General features: G+C 37.4%; 2 protein-coding genes across 2 annotated transcripts; one reads left to right on the top strand and one right to left on the bottom strand.

Annotated features, from left to right (window-relative positions):
* The first annotated feature begins 1,054 nt into the window (after positions 1 to 1,054).
* LOC129358956 (melanocortin-2 receptor accessory protein-like) lies at positions 1,055 to 2,195 on the top strand. The gene is made up of 4 exons (XM_055028245.1): positions 1,055 to 1,333; positions 1,415 to 1,511; positions 1,620 to 1,687; positions 2,108 to 2,195. Exons 1-4 carry the CDS (start codon positions 1,159 to 1,161, stop codon positions 2,137 to 2,139), a joined length of 372 nt encoding a protein of 123 aa, XP_054884220.1. The 5' UTR covers positions 1,055 to 1,158; the 3' UTR covers positions 2,140 to 2,195.
* urb1 (URB1 ribosome biogenesis homolog) lies at positions 1,903 to 19,000 on the bottom strand. Its single transcript, XM_055028192.1, has 39 exons — positions 18,804 to 19,000; positions 18,600 to 18,739; positions 18,368 to 18,519; positions 17,710 to 17,836; positions 17,524 to 17,620; positions 17,352 to 17,437; positions 17,147 to 17,272; positions 16,930 to 17,060; positions 16,648 to 16,843; positions 16,206 to 16,343; positions 15,945 to 16,118; positions 15,745 to 15,865; positions 14,713 to 14,835; positions 14,517 to 14,629; positions 14,318 to 14,437; positions 13,170 to 13,286; positions 12,815 to 12,953; positions 12,575 to 12,733; positions 12,190 to 12,386; positions 11,004 to 11,225; positions 10,742 to 10,927; positions 9,823 to 10,657; positions 9,513 to 9,717; positions 8,868 to 9,054; positions 8,731 to 8,789; positions 8,445 to 8,632; positions 8,239 to 8,349; positions 8,087 to 8,150; positions 7,824 to 7,992; positions 7,597 to 7,699; positions 6,537 to 6,697; positions 6,350 to 6,461; positions 6,051 to 6,157; positions 5,675 to 5,818; positions 5,389 to 5,498; positions 4,483 to 4,689; positions 4,128 to 4,369; positions 2,961 to 3,515; positions 1,903 to 2,267 (listed from the first exon to the last, which is right to left on the bottom strand). Exons 1-39 carry the CDS (start codon positions 18,928 to 18,930, stop codon positions 2,077 to 2,079), a joined length of 6,741 nt encoding a protein of 2,246 aa, XP_054884167.1. The 5' UTR covers positions 18,931 to 19,000; the 3' UTR covers positions 1,903 to 2,076.
* Positions 19,001 to 25,655: the final 6,655 nt, after the last annotated feature.

Genomic DNA, 25,655 nt, shown 5'->3' with positions numbered 1-25,655 from the left:
ATACTATAGGTTAGTAAAGAAGGTGTTGTAAGGTATAGTATGTATAGGTATAGTATGTTTTGACATGCATTGCGCCCCCTGCTGTCTGGGTGTGATAAGCTTGACAGTGATATGTGGATGGAATAAGTCTGTAAATATCAAACTTTTGCTGCATTTGATTCTAAAGAAGATTATAATTTGTTTCAAATGTAGCAGAGAAAAAAGGGCGGTTTATGTCAATACTAAATTCACATTTTGTAAGGAAATGTTTCAATGACTGAAATTGAATCAACATTTTGAAAGATATCCCTCTCTTTTTGAAGGGATATCAAAGAGATTACATTTCTATCACATTTTGCTTTATTACAGTTTCACTCAGAAACGTTGCTTTGTTATGTGTATTATATGCTGTAATGTTGTACATTATATTATTAATAATCCTGTTCATATTTTTAACACGTTTTTATTTTTGTGTGAATCTCTCTACCAAGATGCTGCTGTGACAGTTGAATTTCTCTATTGGGACAATACAGGATATCTCCATCCTATTTCTTATATAACTGCCAATAATAGCTTGTAGAACTAGAATATAATATTCGACAGGAATCAGAGACAAAGACCCTAGAAAGTGTTCATTTGTGCTTATTCCTGGCGTTTCCAGAATGATACTAACAAGTCAGGACTCAAAAAATATATTCATTTTATTCCAGATGTCGTTTACCGGTGAAGGAGATAAGTTGTGTTTCTAAATTTGTATTTATTATTTGAGGGCTTTTTTTGTGAAAACTTGGTAAATTAACGGGAACGTTACAAGGTGGTGGTGCCTTCACTACTGTTGGATTGTTTAATACTAAAAGAGACGTACAAAGATGTAAATCACAACATCAGCAGATTCATTAAATCTTTTGGTATGCTTTAAGGATAAGTAGTAAGAGGAGGCCAATTATCCTTTACTAATAATTCATTAAATTAAATTTTTTTTCCCCACAAATTTTTTACTTAGTTTAATCGAACTACTCATACGCCCTCGTGTGTCAAATTTTAAGTACTACACGCACCTCCAGTAGTACTGTTCTCAGACCTGTCAGAATTAACAGAAGACCACTTAAACACACGAGTTGGAATAATTCCTGGATTGCATGAATCAAAAATTTTTTTTCTGGTTCTTTTGTTTTCACTATGTTCGGATCGACTTCGGCTCTTCACTCTAGCAACAGAACAGCAAGCCATTTCTCCAGAAATTACACGATTGTTCCGGGGAACTCCACCAGTGCTCCTCTGTATGAATGGGAGTACTACTTGGATTATCTTGATCCTGTTTTTGTGGATGAGAGCCAGCTGAAATACCATAAATGTAAGTTTTAATTAACTCCTGACTTTTTTTCCTCTTATCCTTGTAAAAAAGATTTATAATAACAATGTCCTGTCTTTTCAGATTCAATTGTGATAATACTCTGGGTATCTCTGGCTGCTTTTGTGGGATTTCTCTTTCTCATTTTGAACCTAATGTCTCTCAGTATGAAGTTGCCAAAGTAAGTCTAGTTCATCTATTGGAACAGTGAAAATGAGTAAGGGTTTTTTACCCTAATACATAATGCAAATTGATCTGTTTCTAAAATATGCTATTATACCCACTCCAGGATAAACAAATCTAAAGTTAAGCGTCACCACAAAAGCTCAGCTTCTTCACCACGGGCTGATTCTGGAGGTTAGTAGTAAAACTTGTTGGCAAATACAAATTTATTTTTAAAAAAAGGCACACTTTAAAATTACCATGTGTTTAGCAGTGTAGAAAAACATGCAAGTGATTAATTGTTCCTGTCCTATTACTTTCAAAGTACAAGGCTGTTTACACAGATGTTATATAAGCATTACATGGCAGTGTGTGTACATGAGAAGTATTCAAACAGTAATAGAAAATGGTCAGGTTGTCTATTTTATTGTGGATAAAAGGTTAGAAGTTGCATAAACATATTACGAATAGAACTCTGCATAGAGGTTAACTAAACAACTAAACACATAAAAAAACTATAAAATTAAAATAAAAGTCTTCCAAACTCTAAGGGTTTGGAAATACAAAAAAATTCAAGCATTTCATTAACTTTTCATCTCAATTATTTCACTACAGATGGCTCCGATGGCGGTTTGAATCCTTGTTGATTTGGACCCTTTTTGTCTTTTGCACTGGGCTCTGGTCACCAACGTGACGTGGGACAGGAACAGGTCTGCTGACGATGATCCACTCCACAGCTCATGGATGTACAAAGACAACAAAAACAGTCCTGGTTCTGCAAAGAAGAAAAAAGTTCATAAAACCCCAGCTCATCACAAAAGAGTAGCATTGTGTGTGTGATTTTGCCATTTAGTAAAAAAAAAAAAAAAAAAAAAAAAAAAAAAAAAAAAAATTCTTAACTCCAGTTTTTTATTAGTTGGCATACTACCTGGTGATTTAAGAGAAATATTCATGGCCACACAATTATTATTAACTCTTGATGCTTTATCAAAACAGGTCCATCTTGTAAATGAGATCTTGGATCTCAATGAAACAACATGTATAAATAAAGGTAAAAATATGTACATATGTACCAAGTTTTGTCTTTTAGACCAGGAAAAGTTTGCTTGGCTTCTATTATGTCTGTTGAGGTCCATTTTACACGCCCTTGTGTAACAGTTGGAATCAATGAAACTTAAAATGAAACTAAATCAATAAATACCTGTATTACATGTAAAATTTCTTGAGCCAACTAATTTCCTTGAATTGGATGTTCTTTTGTCTTTCACGCATTTAAGGCAGGCAAAATACTTAGTTTATTTTTAAGCAGAAGATAAACACTAGTAATATGTGATGATATATTCCTGAAAAAAAAGTTATTTACAACAGTTTATGACTTTTTAGACACCAACTTCACCAGGGGTACCACTAGCACTTCTGCTCTCATTTAACTTATGGACCGTTTCAGAATAAGCTGTCTGGTTCTCACCATGTCTAGACTGGTCCTGATCGGACATGCAGGCAGAAATAATGACCCGATGGAGGTCTGGAAGCTGGCCTCGCATCTCCAATAAGTGGATCATAGTGTTGGTGAAGAGCTGGCAGGTTTCTGTGCTGGCGTGACCCGGAGCTTCAAATGTGTTATGGAAGAGCTGAAGGAGGTCAGCTTTCACCCCAGCATCAAGCATCAAAACATCCACGATTTCCCTTTGTTTGATCACAGCCTTTTCAAACCAGGTCAAGAAGTCCTTTGTTCTGTTTTCGTCGTATCCGTCCTCTACCAGCCACCTCAGGGACCATTTTGTAAGCAGGTGTGCGGTATCACAGGCCAAGTGCCTGGAATCCAGTTTGCCTCCAGGCTGAGCAGAGGGTGGTTCTAACAGTTGAAACACAGGCTGCCAGTAAACAAACACACTGCTGAGGTGAACTCTGCAGCCTGCCAAGAGACTCTCTTCTTGTTTCACAGTCCTGCTGTCCTCTGAAGCGTTCCCATCTCGTTGAAAGGTAAGGCGACCTTTATTTCGCACCGTATACTTCCCGAAGCCTGAAGATAAAGGAAAACATTCAGTTTTTATTTAAAAGAAATCATAATGCCACAGCATGAAACAATGACTATCTAGTGTTCACTCCTGCTTTCATAGCCCTAAAACCTTTTTCACATTTTGAGTGGACATAGAAAAAAATGATATATGGCAGTTGCAGAATCATGTAATGAGGATACTTTTCTACAGGATTCTAGTGAAAGATGATGAGAAGCCAATTTTGGAAGAAAATCAATTAAGAGGCTAAATAAACTATCTTACACAGCGTGTATTCAAATAGGGTAGCTTTGAAAAGACCAATGGGCAAGAATTGTATTCTTTTTATGTACAAAGACTGGCATAACCCAGAAGACTTGCAGCTGTTACCCGTTTGTACAAAGAACATACTCAGGTGGTAAAAATGCTTGCCACACTTTCAAATTTTATGACTAGAAAAAGGCTAAAGTAATAAATCAAGTCTCTCTTAGAATTCATCATCATACACTACTTTGTGTTGGTCTATCACAGATAAATCCAGATAAAGTACATTTAATTTCAGGTGTAAATAGAGGTGCACCGATAAATCAGCCTTGATTTACTTAAAGCCAATTCTCATTACATTTTTCAGCACTTACCCATTAATTCCTTTATTTTGTGCTTTTCAGACAGGGCTTGTATTTGGGCAAGAATGGTGCTGTTGTGAGACAACGAAGCCCAGCAAAAAAGCAGGGAGAGTGTTTCAGTAGAGGAGAGCGGCTGTGGATGAAGGGTGAGTCGGTCTGCTTGTTTGTTTACATGGAGAGCGCTGCTCTGATGCGCGAGGACGGAGCCAAGAGTCTGCACAAACAGGCTCAACTGAGCGGCCTTCACACCCAACCTGCAAAGAAAAGATCACACAAACACTGGCATCCATGACCAAAAGACGCTCTGTATTTATGCTGTAACTTACACTTTCACTGCTGAATGTATTTGGTAAGTATGAAGTTTTACCTGAGGTGTCTGCTGATGGCCAAAGCCACACAGAGAAATTCACTGATGAGTGGGAGTGGAAGACATTTCACTAAACACAGAGGTTCTTCCTCAGTGGACAAAGTGGCGCCATTTCCTTCAACCTTCTTCTCCTTCTGCCCAAGGCTGGTAAACCACAGATTATGAAGCAGATCAATGACCGCGGATACTGTCTGCTGGGTCAGATTCCTCCAGGGACAGAAAAACAGATTACTGTTACAAACATAAAACAGACCATAAACAATACATAGCACTTTAATTTCTTCCCATTTTTACACTTAGAACCAACATGTACAAAGAAAACAAGTGGGATTCTCAAAATTTTTTACAAACAAAAATTTGAAAATGTGCCAGATTTTTACTGAATTGTTACTTTGTCGAAACACAGGTTGCATCTTTTGAGATATATTTCCATTAAATTTACAAATTTAAATACTTACATTTTCAATCACTCTTTCACTAAAGTCTTGCCACAAATGCTCAACTGGATTAGGTTGCAGACTGCAAATATAATTTCTTATGATTTCTTTCAACAGTGGCTTTCTACTTACCCATAAATAATGGCTGTTCTGTTTGATCCGTATCTCATTTTCCAACAAGAGCTATGGATCAAAAACATCCCTGCAACGTGATTCCTGACCTGTCTGCTGTGGTTGTTGGTTGGTCTTTAACAAATCTCTTGGGCCTTCAAATAACAGCTATGACTACACAGATTAAATTAGCTTAAATGGTCCTTTCACTGCCCCAATTAGAAAAACTTCAGAGGGAGTGAATGTTTTTCACTCCCTCTGAAGAACATTCACTTAATGCACCTCATTAAGCACATTGCATAATGAAGTGCGTTATGCAGTTTAATCCCCCAAAGTATTCAGAAATATGATAACTTACTTCTTATCAACTACTTGCATCATCCAGCTCAGCAGTCCGCAGCTCTTGGTGAGGTTATAAACTGCTTTTGGCACATGGGCAGCCTGACACAACACCTTGATTATCTGTGCCTAAGTGAAGATTTACATATCAACATCAAATAATTTCTTTACATTTTACAGAGCCAATAATCTTCAGGAATGTTTTCCCAGCTACCAAATGGTTCAATATATTAAACAAAAATCAAAAATCATGAAAATTGGATGAAAAAAAGGTCATTATGTACTGCATCTGCAGCAGTGTGTACCTGGATGTATTCACTACACAGGGGGCTGCTGCTGAAACCCAAAAGGACCTGAAAGATATTTTGATGGCTGCACAGTTCATAGCTGTGTCCATCACTTATTCCTTCTTGCAGCAGATTCAGGATCCACTCACGCTCCACTTTGTGCTAGAGGAGAAAAAAAGGATAAGTCAACTCCCACAGCTGCCTTAACCCATTCCCAGAAAAAGATAACATCTCATTGAAAAAGGCTGAGCTGAACAAGCAAACATATGAAGGTTACATGCTGTTGATGCAGAAAAAGTTTATTTAGTCCTTTATTTATTCCAGAAATATCCAACACCTTATCCATCATTAAATAAAAGTGATTTAAAAAAAAATAAAAAACTGAATAATTTACCTCCATGTCAAAACCATAAAACAGCTTGAAGAACTCTGGAACTCTTCTCAAGTCTAAACTTTGGTGTGACAGCAAAAATCTGTTTAACACCACATACATGTGGTCCTCTAAGGAAACACAGAGACAGAAGATAAAGTTCAATAATCCTGAAATAAATCGTATTAGTCCTACACAGCAATAGCAACAAATAAGTTTAAAGAATTAGTCATGACCTAATTTCATTAGCAGATGTTTCAGGAAGTAATGAGGGTCCAACAAGACAGATCAGGGACTAAATCCAAAGGTTCAGGGATACACACCGGGTCTGAGCATCTGCTGAGCCACTTTGCTGATATAAACAGCCAGGACAAATGGAAGCTTCTGATTCTGCTTTGGAATTCCATTCTTGAGGTTGTCCATCAAATACAGCAGCTGTTGGAGAAAAGAAAAAGTTGTCAAGATTTATGAGGTCAGTCCCAAACCCTCACGGTGTTCATCACCACATACCTGTCTCTTCTCTCTGAAGCGAGCGGCCTCCAGATGTTGGTAGAAACAGGCCAGTACATGGTATGCTGCAGCTCTCACGTTTGGATCAAAGCTACTAAGAGCCATCACGGTTACTCCAAGGGCGTGGCAGGACACGAATTTAAAGCAGTCAATAACACATTCTGCCATGGAGTAAAAGAAGGATTGGATTTTGTATTAATGTAATTTTGTCCATGTTGTATTTATCCAATAGATCCCATTCTGTCAACATGGAGAATGTACTCTGTAACTTCTGGTGTCCCTCAAGGATAAGTTGGAGCCAGTATTATATATATATTCCTGCTGCTTTCTTTTGATCAAATTTTACATTTGGTCAAATATGATATTGTTATACAGAAGACAGTCCTGACGACACACAAGTGTACAAAATATTTTCAAATGCTGTGAAGTGATCTAATGGTAAAAAGCTAGTACATTTCTAACATTAAACAGGAAGTCTCACATGGTAATATTTGCTCCTTTGAGTATCTCTCTCAACCTTACATTGCACTCATTGTCATTTAATCTTCACACCAAGCCAAGAACTTTGGTTGTTATTTAGGTTTAATAACCTAATTAGGTAAAGAATTGTTTCTTGCAACTCAGACACATGTCCGATTTTAAAGCTTATTCTTAAAATTGTACATTGGTTTCACCCTGGCATATATTTTTCTAATGCTAGAGTTCTTGCGTTGTCTGAATAGAGAGAAGTTCTTTGCTCTAGATCAGTCAGTAAAGGTAGTTAGAGCTTTTGTTGTCAGCTGTTGAGCACCCTTTGTCAGACAAGTGTGCTTTTATTTTATGTTTAAAAAAATACCTTAAAAAACATTTATTTTCTCAGTTTTTACATTTCTTAATACCATGACACTTCTAATTTGTAGCGTAATACATTTTATTCTGATTCCACTGACTTAAACATATTCAGAGTAATTTTCTTACTCTTTAGATGGCTGATTGAAGTTCAAATTGGTTAACCAATATGCTTCACAAATGAAGTTGATTTGATTTGCTAGAAACGACAGCTTGTATTAGAACATCTCACCTGGTCGCAAGATAGCACTGAAAAGCGGCAAAAGGAAACATGGATCATACAAATCCCCCAGGTTCTTCACTGCATCTTCACTGTGCAGTATCTCGGTACCATCCTGAAGGAGAAACATAACGAAAAATCACATTCTAAAACCTCTTTCGCTTAGCGTAAACTCATCTCTCACAGCAATCTTTTCTGAAATGGTACATTTACAAAACAAAAAAATTAGAGATATGTACCTGGGGGATGATTCTGCGCTCCCGTGGAAACCTTAAAACTGTTTGGAGCATCTTGTCGGCTTTCAGCAGTGCCAACACATCGTCTGAGCTCGGTTGCTTCCACAGAGAGGCTCCCAGCGTTTTTCTGGTTTTGTGATGCTCTACAGCCGCAGGGCCCCAAAGGAGCGATCTGCACAAGAAACCTCACACTCAGTAATTGGATCAAACAAGTGTGCTTCTTTCTGGGCGCCAAATAAAATACTAAAATAATAAATCAAACTCACTGAAATTTCAGCAAGCTGACTTGGTGTCTTTCATATTGCCGAAGAAGCATTAACAGTTTTTGATCTGCAAGGCAACATATGTGAATAGATGAAAGCACATAAAATCAGAAATTACATGCTGATCCAGCTTTGAATTATTATTATTTTTTCACCTGAAGTTGAAAGTGTGGCTCCATAGGCTGCCAAAAGTACAACAAAGTGATTTATGTTGCACACCGTTGGGCATTTCTCCACCAGACATAGAAGTAGTGAAACTAACGCCTCTGAAAAGAGAGTAAAATGTATATTTATGTCTAACAATAAAATAAAGAAATGAGTAAATTGGCTGCAAATGATAGGATATAATATGAAATTCAACCTTTGACTTGATACTCGTTAGACTCTTCACTGGAGTCCAGCATAACTGGTAGGAACTGGGAATGGCTTGAGGTCATCAGATGAAGAGAGGATAAAGGAATCAGCTTCTTTTCGTGTTCTGCATTTCCATACATAACTTCCAACAGACTGCTCAGGGTGTTGAGGAAATGCTGATTACAGTAGCGGTACCTATAATATTTAAGAAAATCATAAAGTTATTGGTAACTTTATAAATTCATTGGTGATGATGTATTTGATGGAAGAAAGAGTTTGGATGTATAGATTACTTCAATCCATTTTTGACAAAACTGTTCCAGTCAGACACACTGATATCTTCAGCAGATTTCTGTATGAAAAAATATAATTGAATTACTTCAAATGAAAAAAAAGTATTTAACTGTATGAAAAAGGATATTAAACCCACCAGGAGTTGTTGCAGTCTTTTTAAGATTCCTTCCTCCTGGTCTGATGGAGAGGCAGTCTGATCTTTAGAGTGGCAGTAAGAGGCTATTAAACACTTTAAGGCGGCAGCAACAACTGATCTCCTCCATTTTTCGTGCTCTTCTGTGCAGTCAGCTAGCTTTTCTGTTATAATGTCTACTAGATTCCATCTGAAAAAAAAAACAAAAAAAACAACTGTTTGCTGAGAATAGCTAAAAATGTTTTAGTACAGTACAGTCTGACATTTTACACTGAAAGATGTTAACTTATTGTCCTGGGATTTCATGATAAACCAAAAACAAAGATGATCAACATTTTGAAGAGAAAGGAAAACAGGTTTTTATGGGAAGGTGATAAAAATAAACCCAGGGTTAAAATAAAACCCTAGGAAGAACTGTTTGAAGATTGGCCAATGCAGGTAAAGGGTTGAGCAAACACATGGGAAAAGACAAAGAAAAATGTCTTTGTTAATTTGTTCCACCCAGAGCTCCTGAAGTTCACATGGTTCAAATTCTGCATTGTTATTTATTCGATTAATAGGTCGATCCTCAGGATAAACAATAGAATAATTGATTACATAATTGTTCACTGCAGGCTTAATGTGCTTTGTAATTTCTGAATACTTTACCTTTCAAAACCCTCTGGCTTTTGAAGAAAATCCGGAAGATTGTTGATCAAAACTTGGATGTCGTTCACATCTGCAGAAAGTTTGATCAGACTAGCAGCAGCTTCTACAAGATGGACTCCATGGTCCTCACTTAGGTTTCCCAGAATACTTTGAGAAAACTTTGAAAGGAGTGCTTGTTTCATGGCTTTTAAAACCTCTTTTTGCACTGTGGAGGGAAAAAAATGGGACTTTAATTAATGCATATTTAAATGTAAGAAAAAGAAATGACTTAGAAAATCCTCAAATCTCCATAAAATGAATCAGAACACACCCTCTTTTGGTCTTGCTGGGTCTTCTCTTTGCACCACCTTTAAATAGGTTTTGATCAGCGGGAGGAAAACCTTTGCCTCTGACAACACCTCCATATTGGTGGGTTCTTCACACCACATTTCAAAGCAGAGGCGATGAGACGAGCTGTTCTGCAGCAGCAAAGAGACGACAGCCAGAGAGTCTGGGCGACAGCGCCACAGGCAGCGCAGCAGCACATCTGTGTGAATAAGCCTGGCATTGCCTGGCTTGCTGGACAGAGCCTGCAGCAGGAAGGTGTCCAGCTCAGGGCTGGAGCAGGACAGAAGAAGAGCGCCTAAGCCGTGGAGGTGCGCTTGTGTCAAAAATGTGTTCTGGTTCTGAGAAGAAGCAGAGTAACACCTTGTGAGGATTTGCAGAGCTACATGCCCATAAACGCTGAGCTCAGATTGTGGCCCTTCAGTGCTGGGACAGATGAGGCTTTCCTGAGGCAGGAGAAGCAGCCTCGACACCAATTCTCTGAGATTACTAGAGTCCATGTAGCAGTGCAAAGAAAGGAGTGCCTGAAAAGTCTTAGTGTACGTCTTTGCAGGGCAGGAACCCCTTTCAACCAGTTCCTTCAACGCAGCCCGTTCTATAGCCGCCATATAGCGAGAAATAAGCTCCAGATGATTGAGTTCATTGAGAGCAGGAGCACTGATCTTCAGTAGGCTCAGGATTCGCTCGGTCAGCTGAGCACATAAGCGCTTCAGTGAAATAGGTTTCAGAGAGTGAGGAGGCAACGCAGCCAGCTCCAGAGCCAGAAACCACTGCTCCAGACATGGATGCTTGAAGACGGAGCCCAGAGCTGAAACAACAACCTAAACACAGATGATTTATATTAGAATAAGTTCATCTTAAAGCTGTTTAAATAGTTTCTTTAAGAGTTTTTTTTCCCCCCTAACCTCTTCTTTATTGCATTCTATTTTCTGTGACTGGTTCAATTCCAAGAAGAGGTCTGATCCCTCCTGGGAGTTTTCTACGGCTGGGTCTGCACTTGTAGTTTCCTCAAAAGTTTGTAGTTTGGTTATTACATCCTGGAGCATTTCCATCAGGGTCCTAAGAAACGCATCTCCGGGTTCTTTGGGGAACTAAAACAAAACGATAAGATGCACTGAGTTTTTTTATTATTTATATCTAGCACTGAGGCTTATTTTATGCTCTTACCGTTCCGAAGCTTTCCACCGTGGATTTAATGTAAAGTAAAATCTGCTTGATTAATATTGGAAACTCTGACAATGACATGACAGCTAGAGCTTTTTCTGCATCTTGTCTGAAAGAGTCCTCAAGCAAAGCACCTGGTCCCTGAATGTATGCAGCTTTTATTAAGGAAGAGTATGAGATTGGGGCTGCCAGATCCTTGGAAAGACTTTCAGAAGACTTGAACAGCTTTGAAAAAAAAAAAAAAAGACATTATTCTCATTTTCTGAAAGCAGAACAACTTGCAAAAATATTCACACCTCTGGAGATTTTACATATTTCATGATGTTACAACTAGATCCTTAAGGCTTTTTTTTTTGGAGGGGCTTTTATAATGCTAAAACAATTAAACCTCACAAAGTGGGGTTTAATTGGAAGGACACATGTCCTCTTTTACTCTGATTTCTCTAAAATCATTCACTGCAACTATTTGCTTCCAGAAATATCCTACTTCAACTTCTAACAGGAAATGACCATAAACATTCAGCCACAGACACAATGGAATCACTTAGATAAAAGCATATTTGTGTGCTATTCTGAGTTCAAGTTACCTGGGAGCTGGATTTGAAGTCAGACAAGAGATAACAGCTTTCTAATTAAAAGTCAAAATTTCTACATGGTGTCGGCTAAAAAAAATTGCTTGCAATAGCTTTTGCAAACATCCTTTTAAACTTTACTGTCTATAAACAATTACATGTTCTCAGTTTCAAGTTGGTGGCGCTATATGCAATATTGATTTTAGACTACTGTTGATGCAAAGAGCGGCCATTTTGAAATAGGAAGTCGAGGTTACATGTCCTCGGAGGGAGTTAAAGTAAATTTTTACAACTGGGAAATTAGAATTTCCAATTCTGAGCACAACTGGAATGCAGGATGGGAATGTCCCAGTCAAAGTTGAGACCTACATCTAAATTTGAATCTGTAGCAAGACTTCATAGTGACAGATGTTTTCTATTCCATAGACAGCCTCTAGATTTACAATGCTGGTACCTTAATACAAATGAATGAAAAACTTTTGACATTTTTTTTTGGTGGATTTTTTTGTGTTGGCCTTCCACATAAAATCCCATAACATGAAATCGGTTCAAATGGTACGAATATATTAACAAGACACAGATATTTCCTCTAGAGTGTATTAGAGGCTCAGACTCACCAGTTCCTCTCGGCACTGCTGCGGCAGCCATCTGGAGTAATACTGATGCAGCTCTGCGATGGACTGATGAAGAGGAGGGAGTTGGGAAGAGACTAGCTCTTTATCATATTGCTGAAGGGCCAGACAGAGAGGCAGAGGGTCTCTCTGACAGTGCAGCAAATCAGACAGCACAGCTGACACGTATTCACACACAACTCCTGATGGAGGCAAATGCAGATGGTTACCGTCATCGCAACATAAAGTGTGTTTTTAATGCTTAAAGGTGAATTTTACTAAGAAAATGTGCAGATTTGATTTTTATAAAAAGTCATAAAACATTAATCTTATCATAATTTCCAATTGTGTGTTTCATTAGAAATGAGATCGTGAGGTCTTTAGCGTTTACCTTTGTCTGCAGGAAGTTTGTTCCGAGCTTCCAGAGCGGCAGGTACCGCCGCACTGAATGGGAAGGTTTGGATGATGAGGTCTTCGCTCAGAGATGGCCCGAACTCTTCCATCTCACCCTCACTGCCCTCCATAATGACGTCCAGCATGTCTACAACATCTGAGGGTCAAAATAAAACAAAAGACTCTTCAGATAACTGGCTGAAAAAACAAGTTCTGGTTCTTCTGCTTTCATGTTCACCATCAATGTGCGAGACTGGAACACTTGCTGCCTCCCCCTCCTGGATGCTCAGATTCGCTTGGATATTTGCTGCTTCCTGAACAAAACCAGCGACTCTGTCTGTGTAATCGGAGGAGTTACACACCAATTTGACCAACACCTGGAGGAGATAAAGAGGAGTTTGTAATGATGAAGCAGTCCAAACGTAATCTTCTGGAATGATCCCGACCACAACCTATCAAGAATTTCTGGATTATACAAAAAACTGAATCAAAGCGCATAAACTCTAACAATTCTGATAAGAAGCCAGCAATGGAACAGAAGCTTGTTGTGCACAACAAAAATTGTTTTTTGACAACCAGCTAGCTAGACTTACCCTCTCCAAGAACTGGATCACTGTCTCTTGTTGGTTTGATTTTATTTTTGCCAGCTGGTCCAGCCAGAGGTTGAACTCAGTGAAGGTGTACTCAAACATCCCAGTGTCCCTCAGCACCTGAATAAATTCCAGGGAATATAGATGTCCATATATTAGCTTCACAGTTAACAGACGTCTCTGTGCCATTTGCACTTTAGGAACATATCAAATGGCATAAATATACAAAGTTCTTCCCACTAGCAAAAAAGCTCCAATTTAAACCTTGAAGTCCTGATTTACTGTTGAACCTCCTGAAAGAATTTTCTGCCATCAAATTTAATAAAATATCCTTTACTAACCCAGACTTACCATCTACAAAGTTGTCTACTTGGAAAAAGAAACTTAAATATGTGCAGAACTCTACATAAATGTTAAGACCCAGTTTTATTCATCAGGTCAATACAATTATTTTAAAAAATGAATGTCAGGCAATACAATGTTAGTCCCTAGTTAAAATTTAAATATTCTAAGAAGTTTATTTCAAAATTAAAGGGACCTACAATTATTAGCATAATTACCATTTTATTGTGAAAAAACATATATTTCTTTATAATATTACAAAAATCAACAATTTTGACAATTATTTTTTTAGGTAGAAAGCTTAACAATGATCTAAGTTTTCTAGCCAGTATGGCCCAAGACAGTAAAAGAGGCTAAAAAATCCCCCAAATTCTCTGCTGCAAAAAGTGACATCTTCCAGTCACAGAATCTCCATTTACAACCATCACCTACATATAAACTGGTTGATTAGGAAGCATACCTTTTATATCACACAATCACAGACATAAACATGCGAAACGTATAAATTCTACAGGGACTTTAACAGGAACTGTGAGCTTTGAGTATAGCGGATGATACTAGCTATCAACAATCCTCTTATTAAGGAAGCTGGTGGTCCTTTCCAGAAAACTGAAAATAGGTAATGTTTTCCAAGGAGTCTGGACACATTTCACAAGTTTTTCTCTGAGACTGAACAGAGCCTAATTGAATGTAATATCTATACACACTGATGGTTTTTCATCAAAAATAATGTTCAGTGTTTAATATTTAGGCGCCTGCAGAAATATCCCACACTGAAAAATAGTGGCAGTGTCAAAACTGCTTCTTACTTTTAGAATTAGCTTCCGTGTGGTGGAGCTCAGGTGGCTGCTACTGCTGGACACAAACATTTTCAGAAGCAGGTAAAGGACAGACTTCTCTCCAGACGATGATTCTGAATTTGTAACGTCCTGTGAGAAACATTAACACAGAGTATAAGGACAAATGGCTCTCAATGGAGATTAAATTAAATAAATAAAACTTCATCACCTGCAAGCGAAACCAGGAAAATTTGTTTGCAGGAAGATCTAAAGTCAGTTGGAGTATTTGATACTGTAAGACTGGCGGTATCTCCTCTTTAATGCCTTTCTCAGACACAATTCCTGAAAAAATAGGTTGGAAAAACTAGTTTTATTTTAACATGGCAAATAAGAATAAATACCAGACTTCAGGAGCAATACTTTACCTTTCAGTAGTTTGCTGAAGTCAAATTTGCATTGTGTAACAAGATGTGGGACCACTTTCTGGTAAAGACATATGACTTGAAGGATAAAGGCCTTCAGCACAGTGACCTCAGCCGTCTCTGCAACTGTTCAAGAACAAAGAGCATGAACCGGTCAGCTGATGGTGACTCACATTAGTCATAAATATTAGAACAAACAGAGTTCATACACTTTTCACACAACAATGTTATACTTTTCAAGCATCTTCAAAATAATTTTTCAAACTTTTCCAGCACTACACTTTGGAGATAAAAAAACCAAAACAAAACAAAACAAAAAAACAATACAAATAAAGTACAGAAGACATCTTCAAGTCACTATTTTATGAATTTATTTATTACCGTTACTAATAATTTTTGAGTTGTAGTATTCTACATCAGGGACAAAACAAACAAAAATGTGGTAAAATTCTATATTTTGAAATGTCTCCTTCATATAGACCAATTACACCTGAGTGGTTCGAGAACCAAACACTAATTTATGCAAAAGACTTCCCGACCACAATAATGTTTAACATATAAAATATAGGACAAACTATTTTTTTTTTCAATTACACAGGTCAATAACTCATTGAGCCATTGGGAATAATAAATATTCATTACACTAAAACAATCTTGTTAAGGTGATTTAAATTCAAATTGAATGCATAAACACAACATACAAAGAAAGTCACAAAAAATATCTAAAAACTAAGTTTGCTGGCATTTAGAAAGTATAAATAAATTTGGCAATTCTAAATGACCTGAAAATAGGCAAGTTTGGTCTAATTTAATTTTAGATAGTGAGGAAAGAAATGAGCTTATTTGGTGTTTATTAGGGCTTCAAATGTAAATAACATTTTCCAGATTTAGCCTTTTACCGAGCACTTTCAATGACTTTATACAAAAATAAATCACTTTCCAAGCCTTTAAAGCACCTAATTAAAATACAAGCATTTTCAAGAATTTCAAGCACCCAGAAGAACCCTGAACAAAACAAGAACCAAAGATTCCTACCAGGAACTTCAGTTTTATTGTCAGCCAGTTCTTCGGTTTTTATCTTCTTCTCACCATCTGCCTTTTCTTTCTTGCTCAGAGACTGCCATGTTGAAATTATCAGTGTCATATCAGGCAAAATCTGGAATAGAGAATGAAGAATAAATAATATGCCAACCAACAACAGAAAACCTAATAAAGCGTCTCCTTAATGAGCTTACCTTGCCAAGAGTCTCCCTGTATTGCTGCACAAGTTCCTCCATCATTTCAACAGTGTACAGATTCGACTGGTGCAACACTGACTTGTCCAAAAGATACTCTATGCTCTTATTGGCTTTTTTCAGAATGAAATTGATCATGGACATAGTTGTAAGCTGCACTGTTGGGTTTGAAAGCTGTGGATTAAATTAATACATAGTTTGATATTTTCCATTTTCATGTATGAATATACATAATTTATAATATGAAATTAAGTGGCTTACATTGAGACCCTGTGTAAAGAATGCTTTGTTGCACACAGGAGGAAGAGAGATGACCATAATCATGGACAATAAACGAGGCAGAGGAATCATCTCACCGCTGTGAAAGATTGTAGAAATCTCTGGCTGGGCCTCATAAATCTGATTAAGAAGAAAGACAGAAGAATATTAGCAGCAGCTTGTTTGTTTATTTGCATCTTTTAGTGCATTTCTAAAACAAGCCCAAAACAGCAATTTTTTGAAGCAACACCACCAAGATACACCCATAAGAGCACAGCCCCAAAATCCGTAATGTGCAACATAGTTTGTTTTCAAAATGGAAAAATTTTGGGATGAAATGGTATGAAATTAAGATGTACTAACTGCAGATTTCAGGCTGATCATTTGTGTGGCTTTCAACCCACACAAATGTTTCTAAATAAGAAAATAAATTAATAATAGTTACCCTTTTAAGGAACTTGACATTGTCATGCCAAGCACTTCTGATCCGCGGGGTGTATGAATATTGAGTCTCCTTAAAAAATCTGGACAAGATGTCGGGACTTTCTTTAAGTATATTCACCACCAGCTCTGCAACCATCTCATCCTCAGTCGCCTGTTTCAGTCCAACCAAGAACTGAAGCAAGACGAGGTTGCCAGGTCTGCACAAGTAAAATTTTACAATCAGCATTCTGCTTTTTTAATCTTTAAATTAGCAAAATATGTGCCTAACACATCAACAACTGACCTGCCAGAGGTGCCAAAGCTGGTATCGTGGAAGCTGATGCCGTGCTTTCGAGAGCAGCAGAGGTCAAAAAGGAATCTGTGGACAAGATCCCGAACAACCGATATCCCAGCAGCATCCGAGTCCTCTGCCATCTTATGAATATGAGATCACATACAAGTTATCAGGCTGCACTTAGCTGAAACAGTTTTTTATGTTATCAGAATGAATGTTAACTTACTATGTCATCATCAGCGGTCGCATCAACAATCCCATTCCACTTGTACAGAGATGCGATATTGGCCAACACAGCAGGGGTGAAGAAGCGCACTTTCTGCGTTTTACTGATGGCTTTGTTTAACACAATCTAACCACAGAAAAATACTTTTGACACAAAGCTCATAATCAGGAAATTTCACTTTAAATGTGGGATCTGATGTACTTACTCTTGTCTTCAGTGTTGACAGAATCAAATTGACAGTGGACAGCCTGTCCTCCTTCAGACCTGTGTTCAGGATGTGTGGCAGGAGTTCTAACCCGACAGATGAGCAGATCATCAGCATACAAGAAAATGATAAAAGTATTTTATACAAATAGTGATCTACATTTAAATCTTACCTTTAACCTCTAAAACCTGTCCAATGATCGTACTATCTCCAGATACTAAAAAGGAGAGCACAAACTGGATGAAAGCCAGTCTGACATCAGGTTTACCCTGCAAGAGGATTCAAAAGACACAATTCAATTTAGATGAAAAAACTCTGACAGGTAGACAGAAATGAAAGGACAACACCTGCACCATACCCTTTTATCTTTTCTCTTTGCCAGTCCAAAAAGTGTTTTGATTTGAACATGACTGAAGACTTCTCTGGCAGCTTCGGCACCCTGAGACACCATGGCAGACAGCAGATTGAGGCACTGACGGACAAATCTGTTAAACAAAACATGAGATTATTATTGTTGCAGAATTGCAGTGGATTGCAAAAATACCCTGACTCCTTAAAATTTGCCACATTTTTTTACACTACAAAGAAAAGCATCGTAGAGAAGTTAATAATAATACAAAGGCTTTATTTCTATACTAGTAAAAATCTAAAAAGTCTGGCCACCATTGAAAAGTGTCTGTGAACATAAATTTTCAAAACGTATTCATTGTAAATTATATCCAGGTCTGGACTCATTTTAACACAAACATACTTTGATTTAAACTATGAGATCACCTATAAATTATCAGGCTGACAAATTGGGCCAGATTTCTTTCATTTTGGGCAATTAGACAATGCTGCACCTGAAATCGATCTTGTCCACCGATTTTTCTACTTTTGCAAAGATCTAAAAATCAACAACTGCCCCCTTTTAGTCTGCTTGATGTTGGATCATACGACAATTACATGCAACGGGGATATTTGTGTTTTAAATGTAATAACAATCTGGCCATTTTAAACATACTTATTGTACAAACCCGTGATTCAGTGAATGAAAAGAGCCTTGCAGGAGCTTCATGTGGTTAGAAGCGATTTTTTTCACTATTACATTTCCGACCATGTTGAAGTGGGAGAGATCACTGGCTGTCCTCAGAAGGATCACTTCCAAGCTCCCAAAAATCAGCATCATCTGGACAGAAGCGACGCTCGATGAGCAGGACGAGACAAACACAAAACACGACAGTAATTCTATCCTTTGAAAAAGCTTACCTCGGTCTCCAGGGGCTTTTCTGCTTCGAGCAACTTGAATATTTCTGCACACTCCATCGATATTTTAATATAACCCTCGACCACATCATACAGATCGGAGCTTGGTAGCTTCTTTGCGGTTGATATGAATCTTTCCAGTCCTACAGGCAACAATTAAGGAGTTAAACCTGATATAATGTTCACAGACTGTCAGAATAACCTTACCTTTCATGGCTGTGGTGGGATTTTTCAGCATGGTTTTGAACACAGTCCCGTTAAACTCCGGAGCTTTCTCCTTTTTCGCCGGAGCCTCCGGTTCCACGGGGGCATCGCTGGGGCGCTTTTTACTCATTTTGATTAAAACAATTATTTGCCTCTATTCAGGTAACTTTTCATCCCGCTACTTAGGCTTTAAAATGCTATCAAACAAACCCACGTTGAGGCGTAAACAGAAAAAATCCCATCTGAGATTAGTGTTCGAGCTGAAACTCTTGCTGCTGAGTTTTAGTTCCGCGTCATTCACGTGGACTTCAGCAAAATTAAGCTTTCATCTTTCGAAAAAGAAAACAACAACTTTTTCCATTTCACACTTCCTGTAAAATAAAAATAATTTATTTCACATAAAGATTAAATAGTATTTCGGCATTTTATAGAAGAATAGTAGAACTACAGGAGGTGGTACAGTGCCTTGCATAAGGATTTCATTTTGACTGTTCATGCAAGTTCACCTTGAAAGAGCTCCAATTATCCTAATATTTTGAAATGCCCTTTGCGACTGGTGATATGAAAAATATATGGAAAGCATGGTGGTGGCAGCATTATAAAGTGGGGTATATACACGGACACAGAATGTAAGTCGAGTTGACGAGAGGATGAAGATAAGTACAGGGCAGTACTGAAAGACAAGAGCTGTCCCACTCCTTTTATTACTCACTTATTTTAATGTTTGTATGAAAAAATAAAATAATAAATGAATAAAATATAAAGTAATTATCTTTGACTTATATTCCCTTATTGGTTTGTCTGACACACTATTTCTATAGTTTGAGACAGCGCCAAAGGTATTCCATTGTTATTAATTTATGTGCTTGCTTTGTTTCAGTTTCAACGTGTCCTGCTTGAGTTTCCACCTTGTCCCAGTAAAAAAACAGTGAGAAACCATACATTTAGAGCATGTAAACATAGTTCTGGCTAAGCTTTGTTGCCATTTTGAAGGATTTGTGGTTTACAGCTAAATTTGAGCTTCTTCTTGGTTTTTCTTTCAACCGATGACTTCAGGGGCCGACTGACCAAACTTTAAGTGTTATTTTGAAACGATGAACAGCAATTTGTGTTCAGCAACACCTATAAAAAGAATGTTTTTATTTTTATTTTTAAAGTGTCGTTATTGTGGTCCCACAAAGAAAAGTAGACCTTCCTTTAATGCAATTTGGCAACATTGCATTCGTACAGATACAGCCTTTCCAAAATGCTTTTCTCTATTTGATAGTTACTGAGAAAGTCATGACTGATGTAATAATTTGAAAGACAAAAATATGACACTACAACAAAGTGAGATCTGTTTGTGGTGGCCTTAAAAACTGTTCCATAATGCTGTGGATATACAATGAGAAGTTCATTCTTCTATCAATTATCTAACACTTATCCCTCTTGGGAACCTGAAGGATGCTGATGTGGTCAACACCCTGGAAAGGTCACCAGGCCATCACAGACAGTAAGGAGTTAGTCTGTATATTTTCCTACCTTCAGAGCTTAAAATGAACCCTAATAGGTATCATTGCAATGCTTTGCTCTTGTCATTGCAATGCCTTACACTCGTTAAACTGTCTTTTATGTCTTTGATCAAGTCAAAAAGGCTAATTTCCTGCGAAGCATTGTAAATTATCTTAGAACTTTATCTCCACCAGGGGTCGCATTTGCCAGTTGCAAAGCTTAGCTATGATGCACAAACCCTCGTCCTGAAAACAAAAGGCCTTAACAATGAGCAGATGTTTGGTTAATCCATTGGCTCACTTGTTAAAATTTAATCCAGTCAGATAGGCATGTTCACAATAAAAAAATACCATGGCAGGATAATGTAATTTGTTGTGAAGTTTATTTGTATTTAAGTCACCACTTTGCTGCATATAACGTATGGCCATTTAACATCTATTGTGAGGTCAGCCTGGCAGAGTCTTCTATTGTCTGGAATGTTACTTGGGTTTCAGAAGATTAAATTATAACTCACTGCTGCACATTCTATAAAACACATCTGCCTGTGGAGTAGAAACCACTAAAAACTACTTAAATGGCCTTTCTGGACTAAATCTTCCTAAATATTTCTGTTATGACAGCATAAAAACATTCCAAGTCTGTTCTTTTAGTTAAAACAATTTAATTATGGCTTTTGCAAATATTGTATCTGACAATGACCATTTGTAACTCTCTTTTTATATACAGTATTTCAAATATTTGGCCAACATCTTCTCACAAAAGCTCAGATGTTAGTTGATATGTACTAATCTGTGTTGTTCAATATCCAAAGGAGTTTAAAAAACATTTACCTTACAAATAAATCAGATTGTATCTGTCTCTGCTTAATTTCCATATTTAGTTTTCCATAAGACCAGGGTCTACAACAGGTTATATGTTTTCTTTTGGTTATGTCTTTTGGACTAATAAGCAGCATGATCGTAACATGGCTAGCAATAAAATTGCAATATTTGGTGGAGTGGGGATGGAGGAAAGTCAAATACTAAAGAAAACAAGGCTCAAGTTTGATGCTAAGATGTCAAAATAATTAAGTGGCTAATAGGTTTCTTAATAAAATTGATCTTGTTAAATTTTATTTTTCTCCCAGTCAGGTATGTATGGTTTATTTTTTTAGCTGATTTTTTTTTCTAATTTGACCATGAGCATCATTTCTCCTTCTGAATTTTATTAACCTATTTTCTTAATTACATAGTATTCTGTTTCTCTCAGTCATTTGGGTCTGAGTTATTTGTCCCTTGATGGAGAAATTAACAATACATAATCTTTGTTTGTTGCCTTTCTACAGGAACTACCACTGATATTGTGACTGTATTTAAGTTCTGCTCCTTTCCTGGAGGAAGCCATCAACAGAGTTCTTACAACTGAGGGTAATCTGTGTTTTTCCTTCCCATAAATAGTACCTTTGGTTCCATGCTTCTATCTTTTTTTCCATGTCTGCTTCTTGTCCTCTCTGCGTATAGCTGGTCACAGCAGATGGCTGTCCTTACTGAGGTCGGTTCTGTTGGAGGTTTTTTTTTCTGTTGAAAGGAAGTGGTTTCTCTCCACTTTTGCCACATGTTTGCCAAGGATGAGGGATTAATCCAAAATCTCCAACTGCAATAAATCAGTTGGCTTTCAATCAATAGAATCACTTATAACCTTTGCAGTATTATATAAACTAAATTTTATTGTATTGTATACACTCACTCCTGGCATCTTTCACATCTTACTTGTATTGGACCTCTTGTATGCTTTTCTTTTTCTCTGTTATTTAGTGATTAAATGTAGCTACTTATTCTGAGCATTTCTTTCATGTAACCTATTGTCCTATATTTCCATGTAAAGCAGTTTGAATTACCCTTACCATAGCACTTTACCATGCTCAAAGGTGCTATGCCAATGCTTCATTTTGTCTTCAGGACAGCCTCAATTCTTCATGGCATAGATTTGTGAAGAATATTTCAAATATTCCTCTGAGATTTTGGCTCATATTGACCAGAAAGCATCACACGACAGCTGCAGATTGAATCTCAAATACAAATACTATGCTGGGTTGTGATTTGGCGATAGTGAACAGCATTAGAGCATGGCGTACTTGCTTTCAAATACTAGACATCAGGGCTAAAATCACATGCCATAGAAAAAAATTTAAGCCAGAAAGCCTTAGTCTAATATCAGTCTATTTATTGGTTCTCACTGGTTCTTTACCCTTTTTCAGACCATTCTATGCAAACCTGATCAATGGATGTGGATGAAAATCCCAGTAGATCACCAGTTTTTTCCAGTCAGACCATTCCATTTGGCACCAGCAACCATGCCATGTTCAAAGTCACTTGAATCCAGTTTCTTCATCATTTTTGATATTCTGTTTGAACTTCAGAAAGTCATCTTCATCGTATCTGGATGCCTCAATGCACCGATTCTTCAGCATGAGATTTTATAACTGTGTTGACAATCAACTTAACAAGTGTAACAAATAAAGAGGTCAAACAATTGTAATAGGATTGCATTGGAGTGCAAGTGCTTCTACTAATTGGATTATTTTGAAAATTGTATTGATTTGAACCGAATTTAGACTGAAAGTTATGATTGCATATCAACTGAAGCTATTTGTCTAGTAAAGTGCCCTAAAATCCCATTTGTTGTGAAGTGGGTGGTAAAAGTAAAAAATGATAGGCATCTTTACAAGGCTATTATATGTACAATTTTATGTTATTGTTAACATTACTAATAATTTAATATCATCCTCACACTATACATATTAGAGGAAGTGGGGGAGCCGCTGTCTACTGGTTCATAAAATGTAGATTTATTTGGGGAGTTTTGGCATCATATGAGCTCTTTCCTAATATAAGTTCCCTTTGAACCAAAATGGTGGGTGTACAAAGCCTGTCACGGCTCTGACAGGGATGGTTAGGCCTTTATGGCTCCAGGATGTAGGAGTAGGATATTCCAGAGTTCAAAGTGGTTAAGCCATGTGTGATCCTGTTGGGGCAAACCCTTTCCATTTCTGCCAGCAGAAGAAGAAAGGGGTTATTTATTACTCTGGTTTTCTTAGTTCCAGCTTTTTGCTATACCAATTATTACGATATGGATCAAAAATATAAGTCCAAAAGTTAAATGCAACAAAATACTTTAAGGAATTTTTTTCAGTTCTTCAAATATTTTATTTAATTTTATTTAACATCTATTACTGAAAGCCTTACTGAAGAATGATTTTTATTTTTTTTTCAGCTCAAGTGTAAATCACAAGCCTTTAAATGTATGTTGACTTCTTCTGTTACAATGCCAGTAGCGCAACTGGGACTGGAGAGAAGCTCTGGGTGGCTTCCAAAGAGCTCTTTTCCACAGCTGAAGCCACTTTACCATGGCTGTTTTCACCACAGCGAACCACAGGCCCTTCTGTGAGGTTGCTGCGCTTCCGTTGTGAGCCTCTCAGAACATTTCAGGCCCTGCTCGCCATAACAGTGCAGCCAACGCCGCTGATGGATCAAAGATCACCTTCTGCTTAACAAACAGCAACACACTGCCTATCAAAAACATCTGGGAGTGGTTGGTTGCAGCTGCTGGTGTGTGCCCACACCCTTGAAACAATCAGAGCAGATGAGAAGATCATCTCACGTAAGGTACAGATGTTTCTGTTAGTCAGAGTCATTCACCACAAGACGCTTTTTGAGGTCCTATTAAATTTAGACTGTTTGTGCTGCACCCAGATTGGGTTTGGTGCCTTGGGTTATGCCGCTGGCTTGTGGGTTGTCGCAATTCAGTACGATGATTGAAAACAGTGCTGAATGCAAAGTGCTCAAAGAGAAGAGTGCAGAACAGTGTTTTCTCTAAGTGGGTTGGGGTAAATATTATCAATGATAACAGAGGGATAAAATGCTGCACAATCTTTTGGTAGATTTCAACCAACAGATGCAGAATTTCCCAAATTAGAGGATTATTAACCCAGTGAGATTTGTGATGTTTATTGATGTATAGTTCATTGTAGCTTTGAATTACTGTCAATAAAAGCATGCAAGTTTATTTTTCCATGCTACCTTTGTGTGTGACAAATAGAATAAAGTAAACTGATTATTATTGAAAATGCTCTCTTCTGTGTAAAGAAATACATATTTTTTCAAGTTACTTGCAATATAGCAAAAAATAGTGTTGAATATAAATCGAAATATTACTATTTAAGTTAGCTTGGGTGTCTTTAAACCTTCAATACAATTCGAAGAAATATATTTGAATTTAAAATGAAATTGCAAAACTGAACAACCATGAAATGCAACAACCAATGTGCATGAATTTTTATTTTCATCTAATACTCAGTTGAACAGAGATATTGACAAATAATGCAGAATTTTTTGACAGGACCCAATGACATGGCACACTTTGACTTCGCAAGTCTGTCACTTGAAAAGTTCTCCAAATCAATCAGTGTTGAGGAAATTTCATGTCCATGGCCAACTTTAGATATCCTCTAGTTACTTTCAAAGGATTTGAATTAAAAGCTATGTATCCGGTGAAACCATCCTTGGATGGTTTTAGATATTCACTAGGAGTCACTGTGATGCAAAAAATGTAATTTCTCTTGAGGTTTGTGGCAGAAACAGTGTTTTTTTAACTATTAATAATTCATATAACTCACTTTCAACTCTATTGTGAAGAAAGGTTACCCCAGGGCATTATGCTGCCACAACCCCTCTTCACTGTGGGATGAGGTGGGTTTTTTTGTGTGTGGGAGTTGTGACCGAAGAATCCAGGAATAGTTTCATCATAACATAACGCATTCTCTCACAAGGATTTGGTTAATTTTAGCCAGGCTTGGATGTTTTCTGTCATGTTGCACAGAATGCAGAATGTGCAAAATTCTGAAGCTCTGCCGTCAAACCTTTGAGTCAAGTCAAATTTCATCTCGTCTTTTCACAAATTTTGGAAAAATTCTAAAGATTTTATAATATTTTATGAAACTGATCTTGTCTGTTTTTCCTGCACAATGTATTGTCGTGAGTATGTGTTGCACTGTTTTCCCGATTGATACATTTATGCACACTGCAAACTGTGAAAGGAGGCAAGTGAGAAATTGACTGATAAATTCTTAAACAAATGATTTCCCATGTAAGCCTGGCACTGCACAGACACCTAGAGAGCGACTGTAGCGTAGACACAATCATGAAGTGTAAATGACGTTAGAACCAGACCTTCTCAGGTCTGGAGAGAATCCTTCACTCCCACAGACTCCCTGTGGTGATTAGAAAAACACTTTGGTGGACATTACACCCTGTTTTTCTTTTCCTCTGCTGTCTCTGCCTGCTCTCTCTCTTTGCACCCTATTAAAACAACATCCTTGGCCCAGTC

Source organism: Poeciliopsis prolifica, unplaced genomic scaffold (assembly GCF_027474105.1).
Source record: "Poeciliopsis prolifica strain line A6 unplaced genomic scaffold, Auburn_PproV2 SCAFFOLD004, whole genome shotgun sequence".
Classification (NCBI taxonomy): domain Eukaryota; kingdom Metazoa; phylum Chordata; class Actinopteri; order Cyprinodontiformes; family Poeciliidae; genus Poeciliopsis; species Poeciliopsis prolifica.
This window is presented reverse-complemented; position numbering and strand designations above follow the sequence as displayed.

Excerpts from the sequence above, each read along its gene's own strand:
- LOC129358956 (XM_055028245.1), top strand. The coding sequence starts at position 1,159 with ATGTTCGGATCGACTTCGGCTCTTCACTCTAGCAACAGAACAGCAAGC. Across the intron at positions 1,334-1,414 it reads CCAGCTGAAATACCATAAAT|ATTCAATTGTGATAATACTC; the intron begins GTAAGTTTTAAT and ends CTGTCTTTTCAG. Across the intron at positions 1,512-1,619 it reads CTCAGTATGAAGTTGCCAAA|GATAAACAAATCTAAAGTTA; the intron begins GTAAGTCTAGTT and ends TACCCACTCCAG.
- urb1 (XM_055028192.1), bottom strand. The coding sequence starts at position 18,930 with ATGAGTAAAAAGCGCCCCAGCGATGCCCCCGTGGAACCGGAGGCTCCG. Across the intron at positions 16,844-16,929 it reads AGCTTTGGCACCTCTGGCAG|ACCTGGCAACCTCGTCTTGC; the intron begins GTCAGTTGTTGA and ends TTACTTGTGCAG. Across the intron at positions 8,790-8,867 it reads AAAGACTGCAACAACTCCTG|AAATCTGCTGAAGATATCAG; the intron begins GTGGGTTTAATA and ends TTTTTCATACAG.